Raw genomic sequence first — 25,930 nt, 5'->3', positions numbered from 1 at the left:
ATCACTAAACAGTTTTGCACCATTTTTCAGGCTTGTAAAGAAAACAAAAGCTAAATCAGCAGCACTAGCGGTGGTAGGGATTTTAGGCAACAAGAAAAAGCTATTAACAGATGCAGAGACTGTGAAAGCGTGCTTGTGTCACTGTAAGGATGAGAAAATCCAAGACAGTTTTATTGAAATTACCAGAATTATTACACATACAGTGCTTAACAAATTTATTAGACCACCACCCAAAGTAAAGTTTATGCCACAGCTGCCCTAAATTAACAGCATTGGTAATTACCAAAATAATTTTTTATGTTTCTGCAATGGTTAATACACCAATATGTAGAAGCTCTTTAACCCAAATGATATTTTTAATGCTAAAATATAATTATTATTTTTATCCATGCGTTTTGAAATTTACTGATTTACAAAAAACTAAAAAAATAGTAAGGCACATTATTATTTCTTGACTAATAGGTCAAATTATAGTTATTTACTTGAATTCCTGAACAGAAAAATGAGTTTTAGTGGTTGAATGTTATGCTTGATCAATTTCTGACTTCTCAGAGAAGCCCAGTGAGCCGGCTCAAATTTGGGTATAAAAAGGTGAATTCAGTTTGAAATTCCTCATTCCTGTTCAAAATAGTAAAACGTGGAGAGCTCACTGAAAATGGAAGAGTCCACATTAAAGCACTTCATGATGCTGGATGGTCTCTGAGACAAATATGACCGGTGGTCTGATAAATTAGTTAAGCACTGTATATGTCATGTGATATCTCCATGGCCCTTCATTTGGGATCCTTTTCTAGAAACTGGCCCTCGTTCCACACTAATTGAATAGCTCTGCTGTAGGGTTTTATGTCAATGTTTTTTTTTTAATTGTCACTCAGGATGCAGTTATCACAACCACTGAGTTGTCTATTAATGAGGAGAGTGAAAGAAAAGACGTGAGGAAGACAGGAGGAAGATAAGAAAGAGAAAAGAATAAGTAACTTGATCAACTTTAGAGTGTAAAGTGTGGAAGAATGAGAGGGAAAGAAATGGAAGAAAAGTGGTTCAGAAAAGAGGAGAAGGATTTGAAAGAATTAGCAGACAGACACAAAAGGGGATAAAAGTTAAGTTATGTAGCAGAGTAGTGATAATCACTTTTTTTATCTGTTTTTACTATATCTGAATTGTTAACCCTTTAAACTCTACTGGATCACAGACAATCCCAAGCAGTAGCACATGTGTTGTTTAAAATATCTATATAAATAGATATCTATGTTTAAGTGGTTGGAAGTCTTACCTTTTTGCAATACAACAAATGCACACTGCTAAATCTGTGATGATATGACTATCATGTTTTTCTTCATGAAAAACTTAGCAGTGTTGATATCAGTCCTCCATTGACCAACTCCTGGTCAACCTGTCAGCTATCCCCGTTGCTCAGATTTCCTCTTTCATTTTTCTCCTTCTTGGACCATCTGGGCCAGCCAAAGATCAACAAGAGACGTGATAGTTATCTGCCAGTTTGTAAAGGAAAGAAAAATAGTCCTCGATGGCCAAAATATTGAGAGGATGTTTGTGCCCCTAAAATGGGATTCAGCGCATTTCCCCCACTGGACACATGCTCAAAATGTGAATTGGTTTTCTGGAGATAAATGATAGTGATAGTTTCTGTTGTGTGTTTGTTTGCAAGTTGTTATTTTTTCTGGCCTGTTAGAGCTAAATGCAAGATGAGAAAAGTCTCGTTCATTATTGATCTGGGTGTGATTCAATTTCCATTTTGTTCTTTTACTTGGTCTTTCTGATCATATAACTTTTGATAATTCATCTAACATACTTAGAGCACATGTATTCTGTGTCTATAACTTGATTTTGCTCTAAAGGGTTGAGATTCTACAGGCGTTTTGCGTGAAAAATACAGGCAGATCAAAAATAGCTAAAACTGGCTTTGGGTACCAAGGGTTAACATATTACAGTCCCAAAACAGAGCTCAAGGCTGGGTCTTTTGTCAAAACACATGAAAGTCTTAGTGACCCTTTTCTGTATGTCATCATGACAATATTTAATGGTTTTCATCCACTGAACAGGAAATGTCCCTAGTTACTTCAGAAATCTGGTCCCCCTATTATATGGGGGGGGGGCCAGGGTTGGTTGTCACGGTCTAGTTTGAATTGCTCATCATCAAAACATTCGTCAACATCATTGTTATTCCTACATTTAATTGAAGCTTAAGGTGTTGGCTTGAAATATGTATTCCTATCATTTCCCAACTTATCTTAACAAAATGGCAATTAACTACCAAAGACACTCTGGGACATTGTGACAACCAATCCTACTCAGCTAGGCTGCACACATTCAATATTATGTGACAACCAACCCCAAAGAAAATGTGACATCTAACCCTCTCATACCAGATTTTGAGAGACAGTGCCCTCTAATTGTGAGATATGAGTGTGACAACCAACCCGTGTGACAACCAACCCTGTTTTCCACCAAGCAGAAAGACTGCATACAGGCTAAAAGAAATTGTCCAGAGGTGATTTTATTGTTAAAAATCAAGATTCAGTTACAACACAGCTTAGTTATCTCACCTTGGCTACGTTTTTTTATTATTATATATGCATTAAGATAAGATACAATTTGTCTTTTCAAGGGCCATCTAAATTAAGCCACAGTGCAAAGATCAGTAACCTAACTTAAACCTAATTTAGTAAGTTTTACCTTTGTTTATCTTAGCGGAAAGACTGGATAGGCCATAAGGTTTAAACAATCTTTTTTGATGAATCTTTTTTGTTTTCATAAATGAAGCTACAGCTTGGAGACAGCTAGCTCTGCATCATGGAAAGACTTAATACAGCTAGAGACAGCTTGTCCAAAGGTTTAAAATCATGTTACTGCATCTCTAAAACTCCAAAATCCACCTTCTAAATACTAAAAATCCCATAAAAACAAATGTTTGGTCTTAGCAGTTTGTGCCACGCCTGTCTCTGTTGTCCACATTTAAGTTCCAAAAGCAGATATGGGCAGATGGTCGAGTGGTTTAAGGCGCTCCCATTTATGCGGGCTGCCTGAGGTTGAATCCAGACTGTGGCCCTTTATCACATGTCTCTCCCCACTCTTGTCCCTGTTTCCGAGTCTATCCACTGTCCTTCCTCTATCCAATAAAGGCCTAAAAAAGCCCAAAAATAAATCTTTGAAGCAGATATGAAATCAATCAGTTCCATTTTTGTTCAAGAGAACAAAGCAACTTCCCAACATTTTAATCTTTGCACTTAATCAGCTGCAGAAATACACATAAATTGCTATTCAGTTCTCTAAACGGGGAGTCAGTATAGCAAGAAACCCTGTCATCATCCCTGCCTGTATCAGTGTCCTGTAAAAGTGCCCTTGAGCTAGAGACCTTGAACCTCGCCATTCATTTCTCAGTAAGCCTTTATAGACGAGCACTTGACCTAAAAACGCCAAGCACAGATGTAAAGCAAAGCCCTTTTTATTGATGTTCGACATTTCTCTTCTGGCTAAGGGTGATACAGAGGAGAACAGATAATCTGCTTTGTTCAGCCATGTTGAAGTCTGACCTGTCCCATGTGGGATTATCCAGTGCAGCCCCCGGCCCACAGCCCCACAGCATCAGTAGAAGAACAGCTCACATCTGTGTGAGAGCAGCTCTTACTGAAGCGTATTTTTGACATAGCATTTAGCTGCTGTTATTTAAGGCTGCTCACCTCAAATCAATTACAGACACTTAATGCAAATGAATGCAAATGATTTCTGGCTCTGTTCTTTAGCAACAGGACTCTTCTTTGCCAGAAGGTTAACATGCACGCATGCATGATTAATGAAACGGCTGCATGTGTGTCCAGTCAGATTTGATGCGACAATATAAATGTGAGTGCAGGTGCCAAATGTTTTGGGTGGCGGCCATGTTTGGATATCAGGAAGCAGCTTGGGACAGTTGGTGAAAACGCTGCACACGCTGCCTTGTGCCAACAACTGTGAGTGCTGCCGTCGTGCTTTGCATGAAGTCATATATCTCTGACTCGTGTCAGGACACAGTGAAGCAGCCCCTCCCCCACTCATCCCTGCAATGAGACCCGCTGCTTTCTTATTCCATACTCATTTTGTTTTCCTCACTTCTTTCTCATTTTTACCTTTATTGCTCCTCTTTTTCATCCTCTGCGCTCTATCTCTCCCTTTCCTCCTCCTCATTCTTGTTCCCGACCCCCCTCCACCTCTTTTGTTGAATTCAGACAGGCTATTTATATCTTTCTGCCTGGCTGCTTCACCTCCCACTCCCTTAACAAGGTTTGCTTTATTGTGTTCTGCACATTTGGACAACACACAGTGCTGTGTTTTGCACATACATTGCAGCAAAGTGATGTTTTTGTAGCAGTGAGTACGGTTTGTTTTTGTCTTGTCCGCATGGTTTGTATTGAGTGTGAAACAGGAGCAGAGAATGGATGTCAACTGTGTCTTTAGTTTTTCATGACTCTGTGTTCTGTGCGTGGGTGCCTAAGGGGGAGATCTCTGATCTCACCCACTCACACTGAGAATCTCAAAGCTAAGCTCACTAATCAGGCCACAGAGATCATCAACCATTAGCATCAAACCGTCAGAGTTGCAGGGGCAAAGATGCAGAGCTAACATTTTGATTTTTGTGCATGTAATAACTCAGTCTTTTCATCTTTGTGAGAGCTCATCAGGGAAAGAACAACTATACTCAGTTTTATTCATCTTTTGAGTGAGTTATCAACCCATTTATTTATTAATGTCTGTTTACTTATGAGGGTGTATTTCTGCAGTGCATATGTGAAATGTATATCAGCTGTAGGCCTTATCATCAGGAGCATAATGATCCAGTTCTGAAGAATGTGGACATCCTTTGAAGCACATGAAAGGGCAATTACGCATGTTAAAAAAAAAATGGAAAGAAAAACCCAGATATGTCTGCCATCCAGTGTCATGTCTTAAGGGTTATAGTGTTCCTTGATGGTCCAACTTTGGTCCAACTTCATCTTCTGACTACAAAAGAAAAGACAATCAATTGTACTGGAGTGCATAGTTGCCAAGAGGTGCAGTGTAAAGATTTGCAGCAAAATCTCTTGCCAAATCTACTTTGAACACTGCAAAACTTTATGTAAATGTGGAAAAAGAAGCTCTGCCTGTGCAGAAAAAACTTAGTCTAAATGCATACTGGCTAGATGACTTCTTGCTACATTTTTAATGGAGAGCATGTCAGATCTTCAAAATCAACTTTAATTAGGTCCTTAAAGACTTTCAGAGAGAATTTTTGGCACTGTTTACTAAGCAGTAATGCATTATGGGTAGACTGTAAGCCCTGGTGGATTGAGAAGTTGCTAAAGACATATAACTTAGCACAAAAAGTAAGTAAATGTGTTTTCGGTAGATTATTTCTTTGTTGTAACAATGCTTCTTGGCAATAAATCTGATACTGTTAGAAAGCCTTTTTATTCTCCTTTTAAATGGTCCCACATTTGTTAGGAGCATACATTTGTGGGATGAGCAGCAAAGCTGATTATGTGGGTTGTGCCCATGAAAAATTTGCCAATGCAAAACAGCTTATTTTTCTGTTGTTATTGACTCCTGCATCTGTGAGCATGGGCCCTGCTACAGGTGTCTGTTCCAAGAATCAGCAAGTCACATTTGACTGAACTCAAAGCTGGTGACCAGCATGAGGAGGAGATGCCAGGTTGTTGTGGCTGTGTATGGTTATTCTGCATATTACTGATACTCCCATTTGTTAAATGAATAAATGATTAAACTGCCAGTATGTCTTTTTTCTTCAGACATCAATCATCCAATCCACCAAACAACACCGAACAAGAGTCAACGGCAGAATAAGCTGTTTGACATTGGCAGGTGTGATTTGGAACATTTTTCATGGGTGCAACCCACATACTCAGCTCTGCTGCTCATCCCACAAATGCATGCTCCTTGCAAATGTGGTACCACTGAAAGGGAAATAAACAGGCTTTCCAAAAGTATACGCTTTGATGACAAGAAGTATTGTTATGACAAAGAAACTATCTACCAGGATGTTGTGTCATTGCCTAGTCATACTGGAATACTTATCTGGTTAGTAAACACGTTTATATTAAAATATTGTTGAGAAATTATAGCTCTGCTTTTAACACTACTGTGCTATTGATATTGGTGTTAAAGCTGAGAGATCTTAGCCTCTGTAACTCCATCTGCAGACAGATATTTGACTTTAGACAGTTTGTGAAGGTGACAATTTTTCTTCCACTGTCGTTCATTACACTGAAGCACCTCTAGGCTGTTGTCTTAGTCCCTTACTGTATAATATGTGTACATTGATTGTGCTGCTAAACAACAGAACAACATGGTTGTAAAGTTTACGGATGATACCACAGTAATATTGCTTATTTCGAACTACAATGAAGCTGCTTAAGGGGAAGAAGTGTCGGAAAATGTTAGAGGCAATGCACATGGTGTATAGAAGCTTTTTTTTTGTTTTTTTGTACAAATTTTCAATGATAAATGTCAGCAGTGAAATAACCAATCAGTATTGTGAGACCTCACATCATCACTGTTAACTGAATTGTCTTCATCTACAAACTTCAGTTTGAAATAGAAATGGATCAAAAGATCTGACTGTCATAGACTTTTGCACACATCTGCGACCCACTGAAAATGGCTCTGGGACTCATCTTTGGGTCCAAATCCACCAGTTTAGAACCAAGACTTCAGGCTTTTCTATTGTCAGTATCACAAGAGGATGATTGGAGAGAATACTCTCTAATTAAAAACAGTATGAAAAGGGGTATATTCTATTATTTTATTCATGCTTTTCTATTAGTGGAATGATGAGCTTATCTGAGTAGCCTAAATGTACCTTAGCTGGGACGTCTGTTTGGCATTTGCCCAAATTCCAGATAGCCAGTCCATCAGTGACTGTAAGAAAAGCACTATCTCTGATGAGCGTTATAGAATGAAATAATACCTGTTCTGTTGTGCTGTAATGGCTATTTAATCACAACTAATTTACTCATCCCCCTCCGGGACAATTAATGCAGAATGTTCATATTTCCTCCAACAACCACGTCACAATTAAACACTCATTAATGCAACACTGCTCACAAGCCAAGGTCAGCACTTGGCTTTCATCAGCATTTCTTGACTCAGAGTAAGTGGCGATTTCCCAGGCGAATTTTCTTTCCAGTCATCCATATGTCCCGAGCAGCACCCTGCTTGTTGAAAAAGAGCCCCTCTGACAGTTTGTCTGAGCATGCAGCTCAAGCACTCTAAATATGGCAACACAACAGCTCGCAGCAACAGCCGGCGTCCAGCTCGCATCAGTCATGTGGAAGGATGAGGATGTTTGATGGAGGGAGCCTGCAGATGTATACTGTGGAAATTATTTGGACTTTACATGGAATAACCTCAAGTATTTTTGGTCCTTTTTTATGCGTTAAAAAAGACGCAGGAGAAGGAATAAATTAGTGTTAAGCGTGTACAGTGTCCTGCCTATAATACAGTCTGTGCTGTTCCCCCGTGGTGCAGTCATGCTGTCAAACATGTCCCTAAGGCTTTTACTAAAAGAGCAAAGAGCTTACATTTACCTCTTACCACTCTATTTTATATTATTGAGATACAGAAACTCCCTACATTCCAAGCCGTGGGGCAAGGATACATAATTGAAATTTTAATGGATGAAAGTAGTGCCTTTCCACTTAGCTGCTCTCAGCAGGCTTAACATGGAGCCATGACAGGGCTGTCAGGAGAGTCTAACAAGAAAGCCTGAATATACTGCATATAATCTGCCTCTTACCTCTTTTCCCTCACTCTCAATGAAATGGCAGCCTTTTGTTTGGCATTTTGAACGATGAATAATGCTGTGGTACAAATGTGCAGGCACATAAATGTCTGAGATAAGAGTAGGCATTACAAACATAAACTCTGCCTTCTCATTTAAATGCATTAGTTTGGCTTAACTTTTCATCATTGCGTAATCAGTTTTGCACAATGCATGCAATGAGATAAGATAAAATTAACCTTTATTGATTCCCCTTTGGGAGAAATTTGGTAATTACAACAGCACAACAGGAGATGACAAAGAAATCAGCAGTATCTAAGAAAGGGGAACATAAAAGATGTGCCTAAAATACTTAAATACAAGATAACAAAAGTATCAATAAAGGTAACAGTATTATTAGAATATTTACATGTGTACACTTTAGCCTGTGGAAGAACCAAGACCAGATTCTAAGAAAAACACACAGTGTGTATGGTGCTGATGTTAAAGAAGGACTAAATGTCCAGGTATCAATACACATTGGAAAAAAAGAATAACATTAATAATTTAACGTGCAGTTAAAGAGCGAAGAGAAATAGCGCATTTGGAAAGGTAGCTGTATAATCTTTGGGACTGTGGGAGGATATACACGTGTTCATATACCCTGCATTTAGGGATGGGGCCGATCTGATCCAATATTGGTACGTAATTAATAGATCTGATATCTGACTGACAGCGCTGATCCAAGTGACTGATCCAAATCTATCCTGCAGTTTGCGGTAGACCATGAACGCACCGCAGTCTAACACAAGACAGTCTGTGTGTGACTGAGCTAGTATTAGTTAGGGATTTTCTTAGTAGGATATACCTAGTCGATTAAACGTAAATCTATATTTAGAATAGTCAAAACTAGTCTAAAGATGAGAGAACACAAAGAAGAGTGGGTGTGACGTTAGCCTGATAACACTCTCTACACCGTGGCTAGCATTGAAAGCTAGCGCCGCCCGCCTTTGTTCCTCTTTGCAGATTAATATTGTGCTTTGATATTTGGCCTCTTTTCACTTCAGGTGAGTAGTCATACGTGAGCTTAACCCTCGACAGCGACACACACCACTTTATTTCCATTTACTATTTTGGAAAACTATCATACTGCAGTCTTCCTACTATATGCTAACAGCTTTGCCACTGCCGAGCTTCTCATTGTTTACATCCAGTGAAGGGTCAGAGAGGAAGGCCGCGGCCATTAACTGAAGCTACAGTGGTCTCTAGAGGTGGGAGGTTCATTAAAGAGCATTTAGGGTAAGCATTGTTGTTTATAACTTATACTCAGTTGTTGTTTTTTGGATAAATATCGGCACATATTTATCAGAATCTGATCGGAACTGAAAAAGAATTGATCGGTGCATCCCTACTTGCATTAAGAACATATTCAGAGCATTTTTACTTTTTCAGTTTTCTTATGTTTCAACCTGATGCTAAAGTACAAAAAAAGTCATTTTTATTCTCATTAATTTACACTGAGTACCCCATCATGACAAAGTCAAAACAGAATTCTTGAAATTTTTGCAAGTTTCTGAAAAATGAAAAACTGAAATATCATATTGACAGAAATATTCAGACCCTTCGCAAGGCCTCACAGCTGACAGAGCAAAAACCAGCTCATGAGGTCAAAGGAATTTCTGCAGAGCTTAGAGACAGGATTGTTGATAGGCACAGATCTGGGGAAGGCTACAAAAACATTTCTGCTACACTGAAGGTTTCTAAGAGCGCAGTGGCCTCCTTGATTCTCTAATGAAAGAAGTTTGGCACAACCAAGACTTTTCCAAGAGCTGGTTGTCTGACCAAACTGAGCAATCAAAGAGAAGGACTTATTTAGCAAGGTGATCAGTGTTGTATTGTATTGCATCATATTGTATCAAGCCGATTAGTATCATCATACCGTATTGTATCGTTTCATTTGCATTAGTTTTATTGTTTTGTATCATTCCGTATTGTTTGGTTCCATTTGTTTTATATCATGTGTTATTGTATTGCATTGTATCAATTTAATAATATTGTATCAAGCTGTTTTTTACTGTACTTTATCATATCAAGATGTTTTGTATCATAGTTTTGGGTGTAAGGCATAATAACATTACATTTGTCAGCCTGAGTGATGCTCAAGATAACTGCATGATTCTGACACCAACCAGGCAGCTAAAGCTTGATTTTCAACATCAGCCAAAGGTAGGCTAAACACAAAAGCTGAGATAAATAGGCTTATGGCGGCAAATATGGTGGAGGAAATGTTCCCTACTGTAGCTTTGTTCTAGACACATTTCTCTGTGCGGTGTGTTGGTCTGATTTTCACAACTTTGCTGTCACCTTTTTGTATTAAAAAGCAGAAAGGAGAGATCTGGTGTCTGTAGTCCTTGTTAGAAGAAGGATTTGTGCTATTTAGTATACACAGTACACAGTGGACACAGGGATGACGGACCTAGGGAGAGACATGCAGGAAAGTGCTACAGGCCATATTAGAACCCGGGCCGACCGCGCACATGGGGTGCGGCTTAAACCATTCGGCCACCTGCATCCCAGTCTGGTGACTTTATTAACACAACTGACATACTCTACTGCTGACTAAGGCCGGCCGCACACTAGATGTTTAACAAATCTGAAATGATTTTAAATACGTGGGAGGCCACATACATCAGGACAGTTTCAAACAATTTTCTTATCTTTAATTCTTTGGACGCACACCCTGGACAACTCAGCCAGACAGTCAGATCACTGGAGACCACACACCTGCCAACCTGCCAAGGACCTTAGGTGATCAAGTGACTTCAGAAAAAAAACAAACACGAATGTCTGTCTATACCCTCTCCACAACAGGCTGCCCTGGCATGGGTTACATGTGCAGCAAAAATCATAAAACAAGGGAAAGACTCAGGATGAAATCCTGGCTGGAATGAAGCTACAGTGTTTATGGTTGTTAGCAGTGGAAGTACATATGATCTGGCTGGACGCTACCTCGTCTGCTCGCTCTCATCATTTGTTGTGGGTATTTCGTCGGAGGCACTACAACCTAGAATCGTAACTAACGTGTTCAATATTTACAATTTGGGGTCTTGGAGGCTACAACATGATTTGGAGCAGTAAAACAATCGAGCTGACACCATACACTTGAGGATTGTTCCAAAAAATAGTTGTTTGCGATGAAGCTGCACTCGGGATTCTTGTGTTGACATCACTCATGTATCCTTACGCCTTTTACTGCATGAAATAGTGGTATTACAGTATACTATGGGAATGTGTTAGGTTTAGCATTGTATTTTTCATTGGCAACTAAGCTCCAGAAACTCTCAGGAGATGAGGAGTAATTCAAAAGCAGTGTAACTAGTTACTTTTAGCTGTGAGTTACTAAGTAATACAACTTATTACTTTTTCTTAAGTAACTAGTAATGAGTAATGATGACTTTTTTTACCTACACCAACACTGACAGTATCAAGTCATATTGTACCTTATGGTATTGTTTCATGTTGTATAGCACTGTCTTATCATATTGTCGTATCCTTTACATATCATGTCGTGTTGTATCTATCATATGAAAACAGTTGCATATAACACAGCTGAGATTCTCTCACCAACACTCTCTGACTGCTGTTCATGCTTCGAGTTCCATTATGTGATCAACATCACTTTTGTCACATGTGACAGTCACCATCCTTCCTGACGGCAGTGTTCCTCGACAACTGGAGATAAGGTTTGACCCTGAGTGTGGCCAGAATGGCATCTCATATGAAACCATCAACATCACCGTCACATCTGTGACACTGACAGGAGCGGACACACAAAGCACCATGGACTTCAGTTTTAGACCAACCTTTTTTTTTATTTCCCAGCTTTATTTAAAGTCCTGGAAGCTCTGCAGTTGGTGTCAGACTGAGGCTGTGTGAGTTTTCTATGTTTTGTTTCATCTCCCAAAGCGTCCTCTCACACAGATGGCAGGGTGATGGAGAGCAAAAGACGGCACAGTTGGCCTTGTTGGCATAGATTAGTGTCACTATCACTTCAGAAAGAGAAAGCAGGAGTAAACAAGATATGGGTGACTGAAGCATTTCTAAAAAAGCACAGGTCATCTTTTAACTTTTCAGGACTTAATTAATGGGCACATGTTACAATATTTCAGAATGTAACCACAATAATAATATTACATAGACTACAACAGTTTTGCACCAAGTCTACAGTGTAAGGAGTGACGGTTTCTTCTTCTGGTTTTTAAAATGTTTCAGATTGGTTTCCATGTGGGAAATACACTTAGGGTTTAAGCTGTATTGAAACATCACTGGGTTGTCTGATAGTGTAATGCCAATTTCAGACTGGCAGCGTGAGCCTGACGTCTTGGCTGTGTGGTAATATGGTTTTATTTTCAGAACATTTGCATATTAACCAGTCAGGGTGTCTCATACGCCTGCTATGCATTTCTCAAGCTCAGAGAAGCTGGAGAATAGCCTTTTTTTCATGCAACATGTCAGGGCAAAGATAAAGACAGCACAAGTGTACTTCCTGTACAATATTGGACTTATGTCAATTTGCCGATATTTTAAAACTCTACTGTAAAAGACAGAATGAATCTCTACCTAATATTTTAAAACTCATTCTAGCTGATAATGATATATGCACACCTTTCTAATTGCAAACTCTGTCTCCAGTGCAAGGAGAGGTAGGCAGAGCTGAAAGAGGAGTGGGGAAGAAGACAGCCCAGTAGTCGTTTTTACACTTGGGTCATCATTCAAAATGTTCAGGGCTCACGGTCAGACCCACTGAGTGTAAGGCACCCTGGGCAAGCACCTAAACCTAATGGTACACTAGTACATTTTACCAATATTTAAGGCCAGTACATAATTTATACTGCTGATATGTATAGGTTCTTTGCAGATGACATCATGCAGCGGTGGAGAACTCCCCACCGTTACCAAAAGGCCAATTTTTAGCCATTTATGACTACGCCAAGTGTTCAAAGTGCAACAGTTAAAACCTTCTTTATTCTTAAGCTACTTTTGTGTTCCGGAAATAGTGAAATATTAAGGCAATAATAAAAAAAAACTCAGAGAAATGGCAGAGGGCAAGGATTATAAAAGGCTCAGTCTGAAGCCTGGACAAGCTGCTTGTGTATGGTCCATTTCCCCAAAGTGGGCTGGTTTGGTTCAGTAGAGTTCTGCCTTGGTTTAGCACGTTAAACTCTTATCTTACTTGTGTTTCCTCAGCTGATGTCTGTCCAGTATCCCTCCATGTGATGGGAAATCTGTCTCTTTGCAGATCAAGATAATTTGGCTCAGCTCAGTAGAGTTGGTTGTTTGGCTCACAAATGGTTCTTTATTTGGTACCAGTTTGGCTTTTTAAATGTGGATTATAATTCAGATGATGTTTATAGCCAATATTCAACGACATTAACAGCCTGTATAGGTCAATACTGACATCTTGATACAGGCTGATATTCACAGCGGATATAGGCCGATACTGGCATCTAAAACAGGCCAACATTTACATACAATAAGGACTGATATTGACAGCCAATATGGGGTGATATTTACAGCCAATATGTAGCTATATTCACAGCCGATATAAGCCAGTATTTACAGCCCTTTTATGCCAACATCTACAGTTGGCATAGGGCAATATTTACAGTCAATATTTAGTGATCGTTACAGCTGATATACACCAATATTGAAAGCCGATATAGGCTGATACTTAAAGACTATATTGGCTGATATTTACCACCCTTCAGGCCAATATTTACAGTTGACATAGGGCAATATTTACAGCCAATATTTAGCAGTATTTACAGCCAATATAGGCTGATATTAAAAGAAAATCAAGCTGAAAGCTTATTTAGGCTAACTTATAGTTAGCATAGGCCAATATTAATAGCTGACATATCAGTTGTAGATATCTTGCGCCAATATCTGCGGATAATGATACTAGTCCGACTAATAATATTGTGTATTCCTAACCTCTAGTTGCACAGTTGTGTAGTTGTTGTACATCTAATCTAACCATTCGAGAGCCACTGGTCTAGACCAAACAAGGCTGGAGGTCCAGCTAACTGGGGTGCAGTGTGTCATAAAAGCCAGACTTTTCTTTTAATTCACACTTTAATGGGTGGTGGTGTGTGTGTCTATTTAAAGGCCCAAGGCTTAGCTCATAAGAACCATTAGATCCATAAATCTTTGCCTCTCTTTGACACATTTGTACATCAATGTTCAAGGCGTTTTTGGAGTCTAAATTTACTCCAGCCCTTCTCTTTGTGTACCGTCTGAGAAGAGGGGGGCGTCCTCTCATGTCCATCTCCATGGTGATGCTTTTCTCTGAATAACACCATGGTTTGAACTTTGAAGAAGATAATTATTGAATTAACAGTGGTGATGGTGGCAGTGGGTGAGGAATGTAATTATCATTTAAGTGTCAGAGAAATGGATTCCCTGTATTCCTTTTTTCCTGCTTATTAAATGACCGTGCACTTGTCAGAGCTTCATCTTTGTATGCTTAAGCATGTTTTGTCTCCAAGGCTGCAGATGCAGGTACACACTTCACCACGCTCCCATTATCGCCATGTGAGATTGACTTTTTGATTGCTTTCAGGGAGTATCTGCAGAGTCATTATTCTGTGATTACCGCTGTATTATTTGCATCTCTGCTGCATGGTCTCCAGATTCCAACACCCAGGTTTGAGTGACTGGCGAGCATTTGAGTGACAGCTGGTAAATGATGTCATTAGCATCCTCTTAGTTAAATGGAGCAGCCGCGGCTGTTGATTGGACGGCTATAGGGGGACGGTAATTTGTTCCGGTTGACGCGTTTGGGATGATGGATGGCAGGGCGACTCCAGGAGAGAGAGGAGCTCCCGGACTGTCCTGTTGGAGGAGAGTGAGGATGACGAGGAGTCAGTGTGGCCCGCTCTTTATTACGTGTACTAGACGGCTCATGGGACAGCGTTTAATTACTTTTTCTGACACTTGCTCTGCTGTAACTTGAGCTACAAGAAAGAATGATGGGAGGTTGTCTGGAGGAGATTAGGGAGCGTGATGGGGAATGTAGAGTGAGACAGAAAAGAAAGGTGGACACGATAGAAGAGATAAATCCTGGATCAACAGCTCACACTAAATAGAAATAAAAGCCCTTGGATTTAATGGACACCTTCGAGGGACAAAACTGTGCGTAAAAGTATCCTGAATGTGAGCTCAGGGAAGTTTATTTCAGCACTGACGTCATCTCACCTCCACCAAGGTGTTCTGTGAGCAATCAGCACATAAAAAAGAAGTATGGATATAAAAAATTCATAATGTCCTTCCACCCTGTTGTGAAAGGACCATGTGTTCATATTAAAAGTGATGAATATTCACGGTTTTAATTAGCAGGAGTGCAGCCACATGGGCCAACAGAATTGTTTTCCTGCTGGAGACATGACTGCAAACAAGGCATATTAATGATCGTTCCCTGAGGACGGCTCTGCGGAAACATCGGGGCAGGACAGCAGAAAGTCTCCAGAGATCAGGATGAGTTTAGATAGGGGCCAGAATAATTCACCTCAATGACCTTCTCAAACTGAGAACTTTTCCTGCTGTTTTTATAAATCCAGGTGATATTTTGGAGATGCAAATAAAAACTAAAGCAATCCAAACTGACCTGATAGCTTCTTATTGGAAGAATGTTCCTGTTACACACCCTGACAGACCATTTGTAATCTTAATGGGAAAATAAATTAATTTAAGCTTTAATTATCAGACTAACGGCAGTGTGTATGTGAAAGGAAATTTATGATCTTGAAGGTTTGATTAAAAGCAGCGAACAGGAGTGATGAATCTCTCTGAGCATGATTGAAAGCTCTGGCTTCATCCATTTGTCTGCACATTTTTCTGCAGGAGGAATGAGGCTTTAAGTCCAGGGGGGTTGTAAATCTGCTGGGTTCTCGTCACATGTGTTGCTCTGCTATGAAAATATAGCTTGGGTATTAAAGAGACCAGGAGTACAGAAAACAGCCTGCTGTGGAAACTGCATCCAGCAGTGAGAGTCACTGTTTCAGCTGAGGAAGGAATGAAGAGCTCTATTTATGAATAGATTAACCTTAAAAAAGGCAAATGCATGAGTGGAATAAAAGCAAAATCAGTTTTCTGATTATGTCTATATTTAAGCTTTTTTTTTTTTTTTTAGAACAAGTCTGAACTGGTGTGGAGGGAAAGTGAAAATCATTGTCCTCTAGTGGTGGGTCAGTTTAATACCGCTGTTTATCTTCTGAACAATATGATGATCAAAGCTGCAGACACAGAGGAGAATAAGTCTTTAAGTCATGTATATATGTAGACGTTCTTTAATTACCACATGACTTAAGGAGATATTTCTGTATTTTTTAATTTGATTTATATAAGGCAGTGGTTCCCAATGTTTTTCTTGCCCCCAAGACCCCCTAAGAAAAAGTACCCATCAATTTTCATTGTTTTCACTGACAAAATCCCAACACAATAGGCCTTCATACACTTGTTCATGGAAAACATCTGTGTATAAGCTATTCATTATCACGACAGCAAGTTAGGACCACTCTAATAATAACAATAATAGTAATTATAAAGAGGATCTGTTAATTTTTAAGAAAATAACTTGAAATTCTCAACTTTATGAAGTTGGTTATTTTCAAGAATTTTTTTTTTTACTTCAACTGTTGTAAATGTACATGAACAAAAACTTTGGAATTTGACTTTTCAGCTTTATTATCTCAAAAATTCAACCACTGTTGTCAGTTTGGTTTCTTGTAATTTTTTGCCTCAATAACGTTTTAATTTATTATTTTAAAAACTGGAAATTTTTGAGTTTCTAATGTCAAGATTTAAGACTTTAGAAACTTTTATATTTCAAGTTTTTTCTTATAAATTTACAGATGTTTAATTTCTGAAATAACTTGCAAATAAACAACTTTATAATTCCCTCCTAAACACTTTTTTTTTTTCCTTTTTTTTCAGAAAACTACGTTTCACCCATTACTAGCAAATATGATGCACGTTAAACACAAATTTAGCAGTCCATTCCTGTTAAAACTGCCATTTTCTATTTCACTTTTTGGCTTCAGGAATATTCAGCTAAAATATCTCAATCGCCCCCTTGTGGCCGGCTGTAATAAATAGGACTGATCTTACTATTAGAGCCTAACAATTACATATATTTGAAAGAAAATGAAAATACTGAAAGAAAAATATTTGAAAGTGCCAATAGAAAAAAACCTGGGCCTTGTCCAAATGTAGTTGTTGACCCTTGCTCTACACCATTTGAAACTTCAGTTCTCTGAACTATGTGATAGCATTAAAGGTAATGTCCTGAAAAGGTTTCAGTCACACCTATTAGAACTTTCTCTACCTCTCTTGGTAAGTACTCCACTGCTGCGACTCCATTATACTGTGGGGTCCTGTAAGACTCCATTTTAGGCCCCATTGTCTTCTCCTTGTACATGCTTCCCTTTGTTTTTTTTTTTTAAGTTTACAAAAGTTGGACACAAGTATTCAGCCATTTTACATGGCACAAGGCTTCACATACATGTACTTAAACATCGAGTTGCCCCATTTTGCTGCTTTGACAGCCTCCACTCTTCTTAGAAGGCTTTCCACAAGATTTTAGAGTGTTTCTGTGGGAATTTGTGTCCGATCATTCTGTAGAACATTTATGAGGTCAGGCACTGACCAGAAGGCCTGGCTAGCAAAGGCCTAGCCCAAACCTATTGCCTATTGCATCCATCACAGTACCGCGCTTGAAGTCTTTGAGCTCTTCAGAGTGACCCATTTGGGATCACAAATGTTTGCACATAGAGATTGCATGGCTAGGTGTGTGATTTTATCCACCTGTGGCAACAGGTCTGATTTAAACACCTGATTTTAGTAATGAACCGGTGTGGCCAAATACAATTGTCCTTGTAGTATATATAGAAATGGCTTAATTCCCTTATTTTTGGCTTTGTCACTCTGGCCTAACATCCAACCTGGGCTGATCTTAAAGCGGTTTTACATACCGAGCCTTCTTGTCTTGAGTCTTCCTGGTTTTCAGTGCCGGTTGGATGTTTGCACTGTTTATATTTTCTTGTCAGATCTGTGTTTTTTCACCACTCTAACCCCTGGCTCAGTCTAAGTAGCGCAAGTTCAGAGGTTAGCAAGTTGATGAGTAATTGCCTCGCAGTACAAACAGCGAGAACAGATATTACATAAGACTTTGTTTGGGATCTTGGCTCTCTGGGATTGGCATGTTTGTTGAGCCTAGATGAAACAGAATAGTAGTGAACCGAAGAACAATTCAATTATGATAAAAGAAAATGCATTGATTTTTACGTACGTGTTAGCAGAGCACTCCTACACTCTCATTGTCTCGTATTATATCTGAGTCGACACGCTGTGGAGAAGTCTGTTTGCAGAGGCTGGAAATACTTCAGAAATACTTCAAGCATTTGATCAACAAGACAAGCAGCAGAAAGAGAAATTCAGTCGAGGGAACTCAAAGAGAAAAGAAGAGAAAACGGGCTATTTTTTTTCTGTTGCCTCAGTATGAACTGATCCAGTGAATCAGCATCTGCAGAGGAGGCTGCTAACAAGTCTGATCCATAATCAGAGCTGCTTGTCACGTCTAGAATCACATCGTCTGCAAAAACGGGAACAGCTCTGCTCAACCTGGCCAGAAAAGTGTTGACTGAAGCCAAGTCAGGTTTATTTTTAAAGCCAAATATCACAGGATGTCTCAGCGGGATTTGAAGGCCTGCATCCAACCTAAGTCTTCGACTGAAAGGGGAACATTAGCCACAGGTTGTTTTCTTTTTTGTTTGAGCAGCTTCAGCACATTAGCAATTATGTTTTCTATAAGTCAGGCCCCTTGTGTGTAGGCTGAGTACCTTCACAGCTGAAGAATCGGTCTGTGAGTCACACTAGCTTTTAAGTCTTAATTATGCAGAATGCAAATCAGAGTACAGAGCTAAATGGAGGCAGCTGTCATTGAAGATTTCAGCTTACAGCTCATTTTCTGGAGGCTCAGGTGAATATTGAGGAGGATGAGAAGATTTTTTACTGTAGGCAGAATGAGCGCTTTATTAATTGTGGTTAAAGAAGAAGGTGTAGTCTTGTCATTAAGAAGCTTAAACTGGGATTTTATTTCATTTTACAAATAATGAATTTGTTTTATTCATTGCTGACTTTGGTTATTGCTGGTTTTGGCTATAAAAGGACTGTCATGACTTGGCTGACATGAATGCAGTATTATTTATGAATCGCTTTATATTATACACTATAACGCTGAGCCTACACTTACTGTGCTCATGTCTTGGGTTTATTTTTAAAATTTTTACATTAGAGTGTATCTTCATGAAGCACATTAAACTAATATCAAGGCCTCTGGAAGACAAACGGTACAGTGCATAAGTTTTAGGCATGTTTGTGCCAAAAACTGAGGCTGATGTTAGGTGTACATGTGGCAGGTAAGCTGCCCTAGGGAGGAGGATTGACACACCCCCAGGTGTGCTCTGGATGTCCTTACATATTACAAGGGGCATGGGAAAAGAATATGTGGAAGAAGTAACAAAGTCTGTACCTTTAGGGTGGGGGGGGGGGGGTTGAGTAAGAATGATGCCATCCGGGCGAGTAGCAGGGTTGCCATGAGCCCCTGGTGATACTGTGGATGCTGAAGGGCCTGAAAAACACTGGTGGTCTCTGTGCATATGAGCAGGAGTGAAACAGCCTGGAAAAATGAGATGCCATCAAGCTTGACCTTGGCTGTGGAAGTGTGTTGAGGTTGGCCACCCTAGATTGTAAAAGTTAGTTTTGATATCCCACTAAAAATAAACATAGAGGGAGGTCTCTGATGTATGAATGTTTATTAAGGTAGTTTAATGCTTTAAAAATAAGAAAAGGCCTAATTTAGTGAAAGGAATCAGGTATCTAGTGCACTGTCCTGAAACAACTGCAATTCTCTTACAGATTTTTTGGGTAATCTAGTAAATATAATATCTGTTCATTGCAGCAAAATAACATGTCTTCTAGTTTGTGGTTGCAGCCCGTTCTCTCTCTGCTACCTGCTGATTCTCAGACGCTTCGTTCTAAATGTGTGTTAGTGTGCACCTCTCCCACCTCTGTGTGCAGACTTTAATTATCTCCAGACAGCGATGCATACACGCTTAGCTAATGGATCCAGACATGCATGATGTGTTTAATGTGTTGTTGTGGAGAGCTTTTCTTTCTCTTCTGTCACCTCGGCTGATCACAAAGACCCCATGAGTGGGATTGATGACTTGGAACAGCGCTCGTGTCATGCTTCTGCAGCCACAGCCAGACTAATGCTGTTAGCTAGCCGGGGTATTAGAGGCAAGTTCCGTCATGCATTTCACTGATGCATGATACTGGGGCTAACCGTCGACTGTTGAATTATTCTGCTTTGCTCTTAAGGCTCAGTGCACCAGACTGGATTACAGACTGGGAAAAAAACTTTATTAATCCTGTCGGGGACTGAACAGACAGTTATATGCTCCCCTAACCCCTCTAAAAATAGAGAGGGGGCTTAGTTTTTGTGCCTTTATATTTATGATGAACTCACCCTGCTCTTCCTTTTCTCTTCTGCAGGTAATGCAGGTGGTGAGGGAGCAGATCATGCGAGCACTCACTCTCAAGCCTAATTCACTGGACCAGTTCAAGAGTCGCCTGCAGAATCTGAGCTACACAGAGATCCTGAAGATACGCCAGTCCGAGAGGATGAATCAGGAAGACTTTCAGTCCCGGCCCATCCTGTAAGTCAACCATTCAGACACAGGAATGATGTTACAGCACCACAACCAACGATCCTTAAGCCAACAGATGGTTGCTCATCAGCAGCTTTCACATTCAGATGTAAATATAAATCAATCAGACTTTGTGATGCACTTTTCATGAAAGTTAGTACAACAGAAAACAAATACAGGAGACTTTTTGAATTAATAAAGCACCATCAGAAAAGTGTACATAAATGTAAGGACTTTATAATTCACAAACACTAGAGACAGAGAAAGTGTCATCATATCTGCCTTGAATGCAAAATCTTAGTGTTTGAGACAAATTTTAAGAGTAGTTTGTTCATAGTGAGAGTAGTATTGATAATATGCAAAAATACTAAAGAGCATTACCAGAAACGTTCATCTCTTATGTGTGGACAAATGGCCCTTCTATTGAGATTAAATACTATTTTTAGTTAAGATTCCTATGATAATTTGGTCTAACTAGATTAGATATCTTAAGTGAGATAGGAAAAATTGGGAGCAGGTGGTTTGCGATGACACAAAAAGCACAGATGGTTATAGAGAATGTGAAGGTACATTATATTGTCATACCCTCATACCGTTATACCAATCATACAGTCTTTAAGGGTTATGCTCACCCATTGTGTTCGGCTGTTTGACAGAGCTTCTGCAGCACAGAGTGCCAAACCAGATCACATAATTAAGCTGGGTGAAAATGATGGTGGAATACATTTCTCCCCTAATTTCATATGAGGACGGGGGTGGCATTGATAGGCTATGATATGGTAATAGTGGAGCAGATGTGCCACACTAAACAGAGAAAACAGAAATGTGAAATTAGATAATTGTTTAAGGAAATAAGACTTTAGATAATACAATGATAATACTGCAAATATTGCAAATAAAGACATTTATTCTGGATATAAATGACCTGTTTTTTTTAAATGTTATCGATATTGTAGCATGGCAATAACCAATATGCTTATATTCTCTTGGAATCAATAAAGGGTTATCATAGAGGAATCCAATTTCTGTTTTGCATTTTAGAGTGTTTTTGTGTCATTTCTGGATTTTTCTACTGTCTTAAAGTAAGGTTAACTGACTAAAATCTATGATACTGAGTTGATTTTATAGGTAGATTGAAGACTTCAACATTTACTGAACCACAGAAAAAGGAACTTATTATTGAATGAAAAGAAATAAGTGAACTGTAAAAAAGTTAAATATTTGATAACTAGGGATGTTCCTATGCGTCTGTTTCCTCAGCCAGCTAGACACTTACTTAAATTGTGTTTTACTGACTAGTCTAAAGAGAGTATATCAGGCTCACATCATACCTGCTAACATTAGCAGCTAGCTTAACCAGCCTCCATTCCTCTTTGCAGATTAATATTGGGCTTTTACATGTGGCCTTTTCACTTCGGTAAAGTAGTTAATTATATGTGAGTTAAATCCTCAACAGCCTTCATATTCCTTTATTTCCATTCATTACTTAAAAAACTGTCAAACAATGCTGTTCCTGCCACACGCTAACTGCTAAACTTCTCATATTTACATCCGGTGACATGCTGTGGGAAGACACAGGCAGGAAGGCAGCGCCCATTACCTGAAGCTACAGCGGCCTCTAGTGGAGGGAGGTTCATCTCAGTTTAAAAGAGCATTGTAAACCGGGATTTCAAGCCTTTGTTCATTAAAAATTATAGGTCATTAGTCTTAACGACTTATGAACCTTGACTCCAGTCTAGCCATGGAAAGAGGTGAGTAGCAAAATTGAAAAAGAAAATCTGACAAAAAGCACTTTAAATGGGAAAATTAATTGTCATTAATGATTGTGATATCAAAACTGTTTCAAATAATTGTGATTATCATTTTGACCAAAATCATGCAGCCCTACAATAAATATCAGTTGTAAATATCAGCAGATTTTTTTTCTGTTGATACTGATGATTCACTTTATAAGTGTATTTCTGCTAAATCTGATAATATCGTACATCCCTTGTTATCATACATTTTTACTTAGCTGTAGACACCATTCAAATGTATAAAATGCTCTACGTCACAATTGTTTTAAAGCTTTGTATTTTTTCTGGTTTAAGCCAAAAAGAATGCCATTTCCCCGCTGTAAGCTGTGACGGGCCGTGCATAATTAGTGCAGAGAGGGAGCTGTGAAGCGGAGGTATACAGAAGGTAAAATAAAGCAGTGGACAGAACATCTGGCTTTTATAATACACTCACGGTTCGAGGCAGTGCCCCTGTAGAACACAGTGCCCCTGACCACCACCTGTACTATGTGGATGAGTCAGTCCGGTCTAAGGCCATAGCACTCTCCATCAAGTCACTTTTAGAGTTCAGCAGTTAGAACTACACAGGCGGAGGTTTACGACATTATGAGTCAAGTCTCAAACAGCATGGCAAGCTGAGGAGCCGTCAGGAAACACAGCAGGCCTATATGTAAAGATCGCTCTTTGGATTACATGAATCGATATCTTAATTAAAAAATGAAAATTGATTTCTTAAACCCCGTGCTATTTGAAATTAACTTGATGGCCACACTGATTGAGGAGGAGGGCTACTGTAGGAGTAAAGAGAATAAAAGCATAATGAACAGGCAGATGCACTCGATGTAAAGCAAAAAAAAGATCCAGATACAGGAACGGATCAGACTTTAAAGCTTTGGATAATGTTTGGCACATTTTTGTATCTCTGAGGATTTAATTCCTGATACTGATGGTGAGACAGCCTTGTTTCCCTTTAAATGAGGAAGTACGATAGATCGGTGCAATTAAAGTCCTCCATTAAGTCCTACGACCTGATCAGCTAAATTTAAAAAAAGGATAAATTTCAATTAATGTGCTCACACCTTCTTATTTTTAATTTTTCTTTTTGCAAACAAAGAGTGAGCCGTTGGCGTGAAGCAGGTTGCCCCTGTGCTCTCCTCTCATGATTGCAAATATGTATTCATTTCAGATTGTCTGCAAACAGCAGCCTGAGTGAATGCTCCATTGAACCGCTCCAGCTCAGTAAGCTTGGCGAGCCTCTCTGTAATAGATCATTCATTGACTGATCCTGAATGCAGACCCTGTAATGGAGAACATTGTTTTGTCCTGCCTGTGTTTAATGGAGTAGCCAGCACTATTGAAAAATCATTCAAGCAGGAGGAAGCTCGTCCCTCTGAACAGTAATCAATGCCGAGCGGAGGACTTATTGAATCGATATCAGGAGGCTAGAGCCCAAACTTTAGTAGGCAATTAATCCCAGAGGAGGATAAGGAACAAAGGCAAAGGAAGTTATAATTGAGCTTTTAATTCCATCTGTAGATACCTTCACATTTATAATAGGTCACAAATATCCTGTATTATGTGTGACACTGCTACCTCACCAAAATGGAGCAACAAAGTTCACCTCCAGTCTCACACTGGTGTCAAAATACATTCTGGGAGGAGAGGACAACCTGGAAAAGGCACATTTTTTAAAACATTTTATCACCAATAATTGTTCTAAACATCACAGGTGGATGAGTTGCTCTCCTGCAGCATGAGGGTGGAAAATTTCCTCAAATCAATAGAGTACAGTCATGACTGCTCAGCGTCATGAGCAGAGCGTGTTTGACGGCAGATTAAAGGAGCTCTGTGTTACCTGCTGCATCTGCTGCCACTTTTATGCTGTGAATTATTGCAGAGGATGATTTTAAACATCAAAAGAAGCTTCAGGAGTTTCTGAATGGTGTCAGGTTAAAACTGACTCCTGTAAAAAGTCTTTTTCTTTAATCCCTTCAAACTCCCATAAGCAGTTTTTGGCCAGTCATGAAACAGAAAGATATTAAAACAGATGCCTCTTTATGAGCTTAAAAAAGAAAGAAACAAAAATGATGTCTAAAAAAACACCATCAGCATAAAGCTGTACTATTTCTAAACGGTAACTATTGATGTCTGAAGGTAATTATTGGGCTTATAATTTACAGTATTTCTCAAGTGCTGTAAAAAAGAGCAAGGAATTTTTAACACAGTTTTTCCAAACATCCTTGTTTTATTTTGGATGCTAACATTATTTAACTTTGCACACCATAATAAAATGATCTCATAATAAACAAAACCTACCAGGGTCTAAAATAATGATCCCCTGATGTTAATAATTAGCTGTGTCTCCCTTTTGCTGGATAACAGCCTGCAGTCATTTATTTCAGTTTTCAACAAGTCTTAGACACATCTCCTGAGGAATCCCAGCCCATTCTTCTTTGGCCAACCTCTCAAGCTCCTCCAGATTTGATGTTCTTCTGGCATGGACCTTGGTCTTTAGCTCCCAATGGGATTAAAGTCAGGGCTTTGGTCAGGCCAGTCAATAAGGTTCACTTTGGTCTTCTGGAGTTCTTCACTAGGTGCCATGGATGTTTTGGGTCGTTGTCATGTTGAAGACAAAGAGATTACCCAGACCCAGTTTAGCTGCTGACTGCTCAGTGTCACAGACAGCTCAGTGGAAAGTCAGAAGTCATCTGAACCTTGTTTATCCTTTCTGATCCATAACTAGTTTCTTTGACTGTGGTTAAGCTCATGTTAAAATCCGTAATCTTCTGATAAAAGCAGATCTATAACCAAACAAGAAGTCAGTTACCCTTAGGTTAAGACAGCAGAAAAATCCAAAATGACACAAAAACAGTTTTGGTCCAAAAAAGTGAATTTTTGTTGTTGTTGTTGTTGTTTGTTGTTTAAACTGGATAAAATGGTCGCGATTAATTGTGATTAACTGAAGAGATCCAAATATTTTGACTGGAAAAATGTTATTCTGTTGACAGCCCTAGTTAACATCTTTGATATTCTTGTAAAGGCAGGTCTGTAGGGCTGAACAAGTGGGGAAAATAATCTAATTGCAGTTGTTATTTTCCAGTATTACATTTTCAGTTTAATATGTGATTATTTCCAAAGGTTCCTCAACTTGTGTTTTTTTTCCCAACAAGTACAAGCAATAATTCCACAGATTTAATTTATTTATTTAAAAACAAATTTTGACTCACATTTCAGATGACACAAATATTGCACCTTCTACGATTTGAAATTTTCTACAGGCCATATTGCAATTTAATCTAAATTTGAATAATTAACCAGCCCTTGTCTGTATCTAAGCTAGAAGTCTATCACCCTTAGGTTAAGATGGAAAAATCAAAAGTGACACAAAAACAGCTTAAAATGCAGAATTTTAAAAAGCTTGAATAAATGTGCGATTAATTGCGATTAACTACAGAAATCCTGATATTTATCATGATTGGAAAATGTAATCTTTTGACAGCCCTAGTCTTAATGTATAAGGCTCCTTTTAAATGCACAATTATATGATGATTAAAAGGCTGTAAGCAATTCCATGCAGGTCCCCTTTATCACCTCTGTTCTAAAATAATTGACTTACCGATGCAGAGATGTACATT

General features: G+C 39.0%; 1 protein-coding gene across 2 annotated transcripts in view; it reads left to right on the top strand.

Moving 5' to 3' along the window:
• The window catches only part of elmo1 (engulfment and cell motility 1 (ced-12 homolog, C. elegans)), a 197,267-nt gene that overhangs the window by 153,236 nt on the left and 18,101 nt on the right, over nt 1-25,930 (top strand). For both annotated transcript variants that reach the window (XM_041808742.1, XM_041808743.1), the window contains one exon: nt 20,366-20,529. In XM_041808742.1, coding sequence (XP_041664676.1) covers nt 20,366-20,529 — 164 coding nt within the window. The remainder of the gene's footprint in view (nt 1-20,365; nt 20,530-25,930) is intronic.

This window comes from Cheilinus undulatus, linkage group 16 (assembly GCF_018320785.1).
Source record: "Cheilinus undulatus linkage group 16, ASM1832078v1, whole genome shotgun sequence".
NCBI classification, from domain to species: Eukaryota; Metazoa; Chordata; class Actinopteri; order Labriformes; family Labridae; genus Cheilinus; species Cheilinus undulatus.
The sequence above is the reverse complement of the archived record's forward strand: the minus strand, read 5'-3'. Positions and strand labels throughout refer to the sequence as shown.